The 11,554-nt window shown below is 43.2% G+C and overlaps 1 protein-coding gene across 1 annotated transcript; it reads left to right on the top strand.

The window, feature by feature from the left end:
* Positions 1 to 1,213: 1,213 nt before the first annotated feature.
* LOC129385463 (sulfotransferase 2A8-like) lies at positions 1,214 to 3,231 on the top strand. Its single transcript, XM_055072090.2, has 2 exons — positions 1,214 to 1,680; positions 2,704 to 3,231. The coding sequence occupies exons 1-2, from the start codon at positions 1,225 to 1,227 to the stop codon at positions 3,184 to 3,186; spliced, it is 939 nt and encodes a 312-aa protein (XP_054928065.2). The 5' UTR covers positions 1,214 to 1,224; the 3' UTR covers positions 3,187 to 3,231.
* The last annotated feature ends 8,323 nt before the right edge of the window (positions 3,232 to 11,554 follow it).

Here is an 11,554-nt window from a genome sequence, read left to right as displayed (position 1 = left end):
TAACATAACTGTAAAAACTTCAGAAATGTGTTTGGGCAGACGGTCAATATCTTTCCATTTTAAGAAATAAACATGTAGAGAATTACGAAAGGGCGTCATTAGCACACAGAAAAGAATATATCTATATCTTTCTTGAACAGTCCTATCCGCAGGGTACATCACTCTATTAATTTTCATTTTTATTACTGTATTGATAATTTATTTGCTATTTCCAGCATGTGATGAAAGCCTTAGGCCGGGGTGGGTTTTTCAGAACGCGATGAAATGCATTGAAATAATGAACAACCTAATATAACACGATGTGTAGTTATGGACACTAGAAATGGCTTGGTGCGAATAACATGTCAGGCAGGGTGCACCATATAATGACATACTGAACAATAAATAAACACAAAAGTGAAGCAAAAATTAATATCCACAGAAAAGTGCTTGTCATCTACACGGGCTTCAATTCGGCACCACCCCTTCAGTTTTAGTTGCACTTACACAGAAATTTTTCACTCGCCTGAGAGCAGGTAAGTGTTTTTCAGAGGTCACAATTTGCATTATTGCTTCTAAATTAGTCTCGAAATAAGGCTTTGAGAGCCAGTAGAAATACAAAGAATTATTGATAAAGCGCCTGCCTTCAAGAGTACACGTTGACTTCTTCAAGAAGGCAGAGCTCAATTCGAATTTGGGGATAAACTTGGCAGTCTTGTATGAACCATTTGTTTTGTTACCTTTAGAACGAATAATTCGCTGAACCACAATGCAGCTAGCAGTCAGCGCACCAGTTTCAGAATTCACGAGGTTTCTACGACGGAATAAAACAGTAGTGTGGATTGGATAAAATGACATGTTCTAAGCGGTCACACATTGAGGAGGGCCCTTCGGACAAGGTAACTGGTGTGATTCCCAGTTTTTGGCTGTGGTGGCTGCTTTGGGATTGAAGTAGACAACAAATGATATTAAGTAGTAAACACTGCGAGTTTGGCAATGCACATCACGTGCACCTGATTAAGCAGTACCACTACACCGCCTTTTTCATTGCAAGAACTATGACTACAGGTTGTAGAGCACCAGTGTTGTTACTTTGAAATCGCAGCCACATCACCTGATGAGGACTTCCCTATGTTTCACGTTGTTCTCGCCCTATTGATCTCTCCCAACACTGTGCGCCATTTAGGGTTTCTTACACATTTGATACACCCATTTCTTTTGCCAGAATACAAGGAAGAAGCAACAATGGACTCAGACTATTACGTGAACGTCGATGGCGTGCGGATACCTAAGGCATTTGGCGAGGAAAACTTTCGTTCGGCAGCCAAGTACGTCCCAAGAGATGGAGACCTGTTCGTCGTCAGCCATCCGAAATGCGGCACGTCGTGGATGCAGTACATCGTCTGCAGCATCCTAACTAGAGGAAAGCCACCTAGTAACGTTGACGATCTTAACGCGATGGCTCCCTTTATAGACGTCAGTGGCGCAGCTGCTGCAGAAAATCCCAAGAGGACCGGACCCATTGTTACCCATATTCCACCAAGTCTCCTTCGCCCAAATGACAGGGCAAAGTACATTTACGTAGCACGAAATCCCTATGACACCGCCGTATCCTGCTACTATTTCCTTAAGGGATTCACTCGGAAAACAGTCACTGATGTCTCCTTCCAGAGATTCCTTCCGATGTTTATCGAGGGAAAGGTAATGTTTGTTTAGACAAAAGATTTATTTGTTTATTTTCCTTGCAAGTTTCATTGCATCACTGCTCCTGTCCCTTAAGGTTTATTTTACTAGCGAGCACTTCCTCTGGTACATGTACTGTACCATTCTCCCCGGACGTATTTCGTGCGTTTTCCAAATATTCTTCAGTCATGATTCTCCTCGTTATATTAAAAAAACCTATTTGATTGTTATATTCCTCACGCGGCAGCATGTGCATTTGGATAATATTTTTATTGTAAATGTTACATTGATGCATTCTTACACGAACTAAACTGGAAATTGACAGCTTACTTGAAGAATAAACAAATTATCTTCAAATAATAACACGGCAATCCTTCTTGAATAATCCGAAAAAATGATTCAGCGGAACTCGCATTTTTCAGCCGAGTGACAGTCACAAAGAGCTATCAAATTAAGGTGTGGCCTGGTCTTATATAATGCTGCCGCAAAGGCGGATTTATCCTGTAACACCTGCGACTGAAATTTCAATACCTGTTTTTAGCTTTCATACTTTTGGCGTTTGCTGAATTACGGGTGGGACGTCTAAAAATCACTCAAACCGTTCACTCTGAAAAAATAAATGTACAGGCTCATTGAGCATTAGGTTACCTGTCAGCTGCCAGCTTCATATTGCTGGGATTTTTTGCCGTATTATAACTTTTGCTGATTCTAAAAAAATTGTACATTTGATATCGACATAGTACAACCTAATTTTATTATGGTAGACTCGTATTTCAACTGAGAATGAATTTAAAGCACAGAATGTCTGGAAGAATCAGTGACCTAAAGGGGGCTGGTGCATACCTCAGTGAACACAGTATTTATAATCAACCTTTCGGCCACTACACGCGGGCTTTGTTAACATTTTATCGGATGTTTACATATTCTCTTCAGCGTGTTGGGTGTCACTTCCATTTTTTGGGCATTCCAAAGAGTCTGTCGTTTCAATGACACCTTTTCTTAGGCTGTTATCACAATCCTGTTTGTTTTTCACCAAACTAGGTGGGTTACTCTAACTACTTCGACCATTTGCTGCCGTGGTACGACGTCCGAGAAAAACCCAACGTCCTGTTCATCACCTACGAGCAGCTTAAAGCGGACACAAAAAGGCAGATCCTCAGGATTGCAGACTTCATCGGGAGCGATCATGCAGCCATTTTGCGAGAAGACACTGATACACTTAAAGAAGTCTTGGATTCGTGCAGCATGCAGAACATGAGAATCCTTCACAATGATGATCCAGAGGAGAGAATTATAAAGTTTTCTGGTATGTCTAAGAATACGTCCACGACTCGTGACGAACATTCCTATGTCACTCCGTCCGAGTCAAGGCATGAAGGATCGGGATTCGTCCGAAAGGGAGCTGTTGGAGACTGGAGGAACCACTTCACTGCTAAGCAGATTGAAATTACAAAGGCATGGATTGCGGACAAATGTAAGAACTCAACTGTCATGCAGCTGTGGGCCGACCTGGACCTTCCATGATTCCTAAGTGAAAAATGGTACTACAATAAAGAATAAAAAACAGCGCATTTTGTACAAACCAAATTATTTTATAGTCTATTCGCTATTGATATATTGATACCGGTAAATTATCATACGTCTGCAGAGTACATATCTTTGACAGCAAGAAGGAGTTAGTAGGATATTCTCAATGTCTGTGCAGTGCCTTCCGAGTGATTGGATTCTGTAGTTCGACGATAAAAATGACCTGCGACTGAAAAATGTTCTTCGTTGACCTTATGTCAGAATTTACCTTCAAAATTCTAAACATCTGTAAGGCTGTCGTTGTGCATTTATTGCCGCGTGTAGCTTTTCAAATTAAACCCGTTTGTACTATACCTACTTAAAATATACCAGCTAATAACTATCGCAAACTCACGTGCTATTTGCGAGATGTTTACGTTCGCATGTATATTGATAGGAAATGTTTAGGGACGGTATATGTAAAAGCCAGAAGGAATGTTTATTATAGAAGAACATGTGAAGATGCGACCATCACCAGCAGCATAGTTTTATCTTCCCTGCGGACGAAGGACACCCCCAGCGATCTCCAACTACCCCGAACTGGCCCAAGCTGGTTTCACCTGGCGTCTACGAATCTCATTTTATCACCCCCACCTAATGAACTATCTGCTGTGTTCGACTACGTTTTTCTTCCTTGGCGCCCATTCTGTCACATTTTTAACAATAAAACTATGGGGTTTCACGTGCCAAATCCACTTTGTGATTATGAGGCACCACGTAGTCGCGGACTCCGGAAACTTCGAACACGTGGGGTTCTTTAACGTGCACCTAAATCTGAGTACACGGGTGTACTCGCACTTCGCCCCCATTGAAATGCGGCCGCCATGGCCGGGAGTCGATCCCGCGACCTCGTGCTCAGTAGCCCAACACCACAGCCACTGAGCAACCACGGCGGGTGATTCTGTCACATTAATGGTCCGCCAGTTACCTGCCCTACGCATTATATGGCTTCCCAGTTCCATTATTTCTCCTAATGTCTACTGAAATATCAGCCATCCCGATTTGCTGCTTGATGCACACTGCTTCTTTCTCTTTCTTAAAGTTACGCGTAACATTTTTTTTTGTTCTATTACTCCTTGCACAATCCTTCACTTTCCTCGAGCTTCTTTGTTGAGCTCCGAAGTCATGCCCCAATGTTAGCACCAGTAGATGAAATGATTGCACTACATTTCGCTCCACGCCGCAATGTGTAAAACACCTGCTTATGACTCACGGGTGAAAATGCGCAGAGGAAATTATGGTGCCAACGTGAAAGTCTAAATGCAGTCATACGCCGTTACGCGTAACAGGAACTTTGTTATTATACCAGGGCACGTTTCAGTGGACAGTTAAACTTAGGAAAACAGGTGATAGTTATATTATTTGTGCTTTCTAATTTGTGAATACTTTTGTGGAGCCAATATATGCCGAGATAAATTTCGTTTTGATATATAAAGAACTATAATAAATGATTAGAGCTACATTGACACCCCTAGTGAATATCTTATAACAGCAATTGGGATGTTGCATCACGTTGCCACCAGCTACAAAATACTGTGTTCTATGGAGCAAACTAGGGACACTACTGAACCACCCAAATACGTGCTTCTCAATGAATCTGACACAAGCACATATTTAATGTGTGAGCTTCATGTGCAGCATTGCTTGACGGTGCCACCATGGTTGGTAGTGCAAGGGTTTGTGGAAGTGTAGGAGACAACTACCACGGTTACAGACATTCAGCGAAGCCTGCGGTAAAAACGCAGCAAATGTCTATGAACGACAATAAACACAAAGCTGGAATTGTAAATGGGGTATTGCTCGCCCAGGGATAGCAATTTCTGCAACTAAAATAAATGCAACAAAACGCGAGTTTCACTGTGACTTATAAAGAGCAACATGTGTTGCTCTTGTTCCTTGCCTATTGAAGGAATACCTGTTGTTTTCAAGCCGAAGTTTGTACGCGTCTCGGCGTTACATGGGCGGATACTGGCTGACGCGTAGATTTTGGAACCTTATAATATTTTTTATTTTATTTTAATATATTATGCTATCGCAACTTCCTTCCGTTCCCGCTATCTGTGTGGTTGTGCGATAGGCTAAAAGGAAGGCTGCTTTGTGTAGAAAAAATATATTCTCAGAAATCAAACTATCGTTTCAGGAAAGCGCTTGTGCGTGCCCGATACTCATTCTGTCAATGGCTCCTGCATGCCGAAAAAATTTGGCAAGTGCAGTCTCTCACCTGATAAACACCTGTTGGTCGTCGCCTACAATACGTAAAAGGTATCACTTACGTACAGTTAAATGAAACATTGCGTAAAATGTACGTGTAAGCAGACCATTTCTTTTGTAGTGAACCATTCGACCAAACAGATGGGAGTTGTCTACGAACGAGTTTGCCGCTCACTTAGTGGCAAGCAATAAAGCAGTATACCAAAACATAACTTGTATGCCAACAAATATTCACGCATCTTTCGTAAAACAATAACAACAAGAACGCTATGAATACAATCAGACAAGTAAAAGCTATGTACAACAAGCAATCATTCTTCCATTAATTTCTGAGAACAAAATATTAACAACGTACAGCGTGTTATAAGTACGACACTCAAAGCATGTCGTCAGAAACAAACGCGCACCAATCCCTTGATTTCTGGACCAATCTCTGCAGCCTAACCTTATGGTAAATAAATACGCAATGCGTTTGTTGTGATAGCAATTATCATCATCATCATCATCATCATCATCAGCCTGATTACGCCCACTGCAGGGCAAAGGCCTCTCCCATACTTCTCCAACTACCCCGGTCGTGTACTAATTGTGGCCATGTTGACCCTCCAAACTTCCTAATCTCATCTGCCCACCTAACTTTCTGTCGCCCCCTGCTACGCTTCCCTTCCCTCGGAATCCAGTCCGTAACCCTTAATGACCATCGGTTATCTTCCCTCCTCATTACATGTCCTGCCCATGCCCATTTCTTTTTCTTGATTTCAACTAAGATGTCATTAACGCGCGTTTGTTCCCTCACCCAATCTGCTCTTTTCTTATCCCTTAACGTTACACCTATCATTCTTCTTTCCATAGCTCGTTGCGTCGTCCTCAATTTAAGTAGAACCCTTTTCGTAAGCCTCCAGGTTTCTGCCCCGTACGTGAGTACTGGTAAGACACAGCTGTTATACACTTTTCTCTTGAGGGATAATGGCAACCTGCTGTTCATGATCTGCGAATGCCTGCCAAACGCACCCCAGCCCATTCTTATTCTTCTGATTATTTCAATCTCATGATGTGGATCAGCAGTCACTACCTGTCCTAAGTAGATGTATTCTCTTACCACTTCCAGTGCCTCGGATAGCAATTATACAGATATTAAATACGCCCTTTTCCCTTCCACATCGGCGTCGCCGTCAGCGTGATGTTCCGCATAAAGTCTAAGGGCGCTAACACCATCGCCACGTGCCGTATGCTGTAGCACGCGAGGGGAGCCAACAGTCGCTGGTTAACCTAGCGCACGCAAGGGCGGAGAGCTGAGGGAAAACTGCGCAGTCTTCCGGTGCGCGAAACGCCACGGTGAGATAGGCAGGAAGGTAGGGTGGGGTGGGGGGGGGGGGGGGGGGGAAGGGCGTTCTTCTCCGGCAGCTGCTGCGTGTTTGGAACCGCATGCAAGTGCAACCGACGATCGCGGCACACACGCGCGCGTGAGGTAGTAAAGCGGGGAGGCCACGTAGCTGTGAGGGGGCTATAGGCGTTCTGCTCCGACAGCAAATGGGTACTTTACGTGGCAGCACGCGGTCGCGCGCGCCTTATCTCGAAAGCGATCTGCAGACAGATTATGCCTGTGTGCGTGTTGTGTGCTTGCTGTTCAGTTTGGGGTGAAGCGATAGACAGCAAAAATGTCCCTTCACTCGCTGCTGTGGCCGCACTGCCTCACGCGAGCATTTTGACAGCTGGTGTCCTCGGTCATCCGCTGTAATTTGTTCATTTACGCCTGTGCGCGCTGACACCATGCTCGTTAATTTAGTTAGAAAGCGAGTGACTCCAAGTTTATACGAGTGGTAAACCTACTGTCCTTAGTCTTTATAGCTGTCTACTAATTTCATAGCGCAATGAATGTCTCGCCTTTCAGGCGAAACTGTGACTTTTTGAAACGATAAGTTCTACGACCAAACTATTGTGAGTTGAACACTTTAATACCAAAAAATCATGTTTACTACCTATATGAATGTAAAAGCCACATCAAGAATAAGCCCATTGAAAGAAAGGAAACAATCGTTTAAAAAAACTTTTTTTTGCATTATTGTAGGAACAGCCGACAAAATTCTGGAAGAGGGCTTCAGTCGAAGACCCTGCAGTGCGTCGCTTTATGGACGCCTCGCACACTCATCACGCTGTCGTTGTCACTGTCGGCGCATGAACGCCGTGGCCATGTGCGCATACAAGGAAGGCTTCCGTGGTTGTTGTTGTGTAGTCGGCTCTGTGGCAGCTACTAATATGTGACCAAAACATGTTATGCTGTACATTTGTCTGATCTGCCCTGGTACCCGATACGGACGAAAAACGACAAGCCATACCCCGTATTCTGCATAACGCGTGCCCTACACAACTATTCGATTCTTTTTGGAAATAGTACAGGCAGATCTCATCATGTATTACCCCTAGATTAATGCGCTCTATTTAACGCGTCTGACAGCACTGCTCAGTCAATCTAGCATCAGCTTGTCTCCTCTGACCATGGTTTGAAAAGAAATTGAGTCGCGTTTCAGACTTCGTCTCCCTCCTCCTGTGTTCGTTCTCTAGAGCAACAAATTGTTCATGCTGCCTGCCAATCAGCTTTGGTCCAGTTAATCTAGCCAGAAACGCCTAGCCAGATGTTTCTGGCATGTTGTTTAAATGTTACCTGTAGGGAACACTCCTCAACGAAGGGTTAAATGGCTAATTATATAGAAAGATTGTGGAAAAATTAAAAAAAAACGACTGCTATATCATCGCTAGCTTGATGAAATCACTTATCCTACAGCAGAATTTATTCATCGTACATGATGAATTCAAGAAAACATATGCTGTGCAAGGGGTACAGAAGAACCTGGGTTTGTAAAGGAATCAAATAAATTGTTCAGATGTGCATGTTTGGTGACCGCAGAATACCAGAATCGCTGCCATATTGTTATATATCCTTCTGCAGAATTTCGGCGGAAGTAACTTCGACTTCCGAAAACACTATGCCATTCCACGTGTCATGAAATAGTAGGTGAAAATATAATAGCTTGAAAAGAAGCGGTTATTTTATCAGCTACTCTTCCAGCAATTAGAGTTCTTGATTTACGAAGGAATAAATTTTGCTGTATTCGTAAAACGAATTTATAATGCTCTGGACCGATTGCATACCTAAATATTAAAAAAAGGTATAATTGACCCAGTGACTTGAAGCTTTGCTGCGCATGGTCCCTAGCATTTTCCTTATTCTCTACAAATAGGAACAAAGTGTCTTATTGAGTTGACCAAGACACTCACCGAACCTACTGCGGGCCTATTGGAACGCATTAAAATAGGAGGGAGGATTAGGACTAGGAAGGAAACGCTAACTTAACGCCAGGCATTACAGATATATTTCGCTGTATTTTCAGAAAATGTCAGCTTGGCTTGACGTAGAGCTCTCTCGTGATACTAGAGACATAGCTAATGCATATATCATTGTTACATGCAGCGTTGATACATAAAACACTTAAATTAGGTGACGCTTTTGAAGCAGCCCACGCATCAGGCATAATCTGCGAACGTCTCTAAATATCTCACTGGGTGTTAAGTAGAGTTATTTCATTTTTTGTGCAAACTTTGGATACCGTTCCTACATTATGCTTGGTAAGCTCTGAATCGCTTGCAGAAGTAATTTCCTCCAAGGACTGTTATTACTTTACGCGCTAAAATATTTTGCCACGTCTCTAATACCTTGACCTTCCCTCTCTACAAATATTGCATTCCTTTATTGATTAGTTTCCTACATAAAGTGAGAACATTTCTGAGTGCTTTCAAGTGCACCTATAAACATGGAAAAACATAAGAGAATAGAAATTTCAATTGAGGCCTTCTTTACCAAACATATATTCTTTTCTGCACATTCACACTAGCACGTAACACGTCGCCTCCGAACTAAAATTTTATAAATAATTTACTTCCACCAGTATGCACCAAAAACTACCTAAATCGTTCTTCGAGAACTTCATTCAAGCTAAAAGCTTGGCTATAATATGACGAAGAGTGCAAGTGGCGTCAATTTTCAGTTTCATTTATTTGTGTATTTGAAATGCGTTCATTCTCGGACAGATGTGTTCAATTGCTGGTGACATTTCCTGTCATCGCCGTGTGGGCCTTTCAGTGATCAGAAAGAGTAATTTCTTGCATATCTTTAATTGTTTAATATCCTTGACAAGACCTCATGTTGGGACTAGTGTGTAAATCATAGTAACAGGTATAATGCGGTTTCATTGGACCAAGACGACAAAGGAAAACGCTTGTGTTATGATGCCCCGTTTTGTTGCCCTCTTGTATAGCGCTGTGTTTGTGTGTGTTTATTCATTCACTTTATTCATTACTCTGCAATTGATGGCGTGGGGTTGAGTGAATAAAGAGTTTCACCGAGTCATGAAGTAATGACACGGAGACCGGAAGATGGGCACAACTGAGCAAGGCGACGGCGTTGACAACGGCGAAAAGATACAGCTAGACGCCAGTTCGGCGTTCGTTAGCCAGAGAGAGCTCAGGAATGGTGCTGCAACGCTTCGGACGACTCGAGTTTCACGCCCTGGCGACGTTGCAGAACGAACGTCATACCGCGAAGCTTGATGCGACGTCCTTCGCCAGGTGGGAGCTGGCAGTGACCTTCGGCCTGGGCCTTTGCAGGCCCCTATTCCGGCGCCTTCTCCAATCCACCCCCTCTGCCACACTCGCCGTCTGCGCGGGACTCTTCTCCACCATGAAGGCTTCTCACGGCTTAGCTTCTTCTGGAGCATCATGCCAAAGCTCTCGTCATCTGCGCCGATGGATTTTATTGCAACACTAGTACCGCCTTTCTGCGCTGTTATCGGCTGTTTACGAAAATCAACAACAATGTGCCCTCGCAAATATTGACTGGCGTCCCTTTTCAAGAAATTTATTTCACGCACACACAAACGCACACACAGACACACACGTACACACGCACACACGCGCACAAATTGCCTTACTGTGCGTGGCAGCCAAACTTCCACAAAACATAAATGCACATTAAGAGCATACAACAGCCTTCCTTGTTCTAGGTAACGACGTCAGGAAAAGATGCCGGTCAAATGAACCACATCTTATGTTACTGCATCCTTAATATTGCTAATTGGTGAGAACCTTTGCCCGCCACTAAACATTCCAGTGGTCTGAGAAACATGAAACTGCCAATTCATGACAATGCTTTCTAGACATAGGCATTGGATAGGAATACTGGGCAGGTCGCCGGCTGTTGAAACATTACTTTTGTTGTCGTTCATGCTGCCTTGCGGTGAACACCTCCAAGTGAATAGCCAGTTTGACACGTTTCGGGTTGGAATAATATATATGTGCACGTTTTATTGCAACTTGGCGAAAACTAGCCGAACGTCGTCGCGGTTAGTGAAGCCAGAAACCGAAGGCCTGTTTGTAACCTCGACACAAATTGTACTAGCAGCATCTTCTGAAAAGAAGCTAAGCTTGCGGTATAGCCCAGAGGCCCTTGATTGGAAATAAGGCACTCTCATGCAGCCCGTATAACTTTTCGAATTTCAACAGACATTATAGAGGTTATGTTCTGGCAGTCCAAAGCGACGGATATATTTTCAACCTCGACATCCAGAGGTTTCAAATCAATTTTCAAGTCTCACCTGACTAGCCAATTACCTTTCTCCGTCATGCGGCAGGATACATAAAATGTGTAGGCCTGCAAGTACGGTCTTCTTATTATGTATATACGGGCGAGAGAGTGTGCATCTTCATTTTTGCGGGGAAGCGCAGAACAAGCGTGAGGTTTCGTCGACATACCGACACATTATTTTGTTATGCACTGTTCAGTTGTTCATATTCACTATAATTGGTGTTCATTAAACGAACGTTTCCTATGTTGTGAATTACTTGTCCCTATTAGGATGAATAATTTCACTCGAATTCTAATGTCGTTCTCTCTGTCACTGTCAGACATCGAGTAGGCAGCTAAATCAGTCGTGTGCTCTTCGGTATACTTACACTATGTTCATTACCAGGATTTGCTTTAGCTTGCGTGCGAACCTCAGAAGCGTGCTGTTCAAAGCCTATAGGTGTTGCGGTGCACCTTGCATATGATCCTTGTAAAACG

This window comes from Dermacentor andersoni, chromosome 7 (genome assembly GCF_023375885.2).
Source record: "Dermacentor andersoni chromosome 7, qqDerAnde1_hic_scaffold, whole genome shotgun sequence".
Taxonomy (NCBI): Eukaryota; Metazoa; Arthropoda; class Arachnida; order Ixodida; family Ixodidae; genus Dermacentor; species Dermacentor andersoni.
This window is presented reverse-complemented; position numbering and strand designations above follow the sequence as displayed.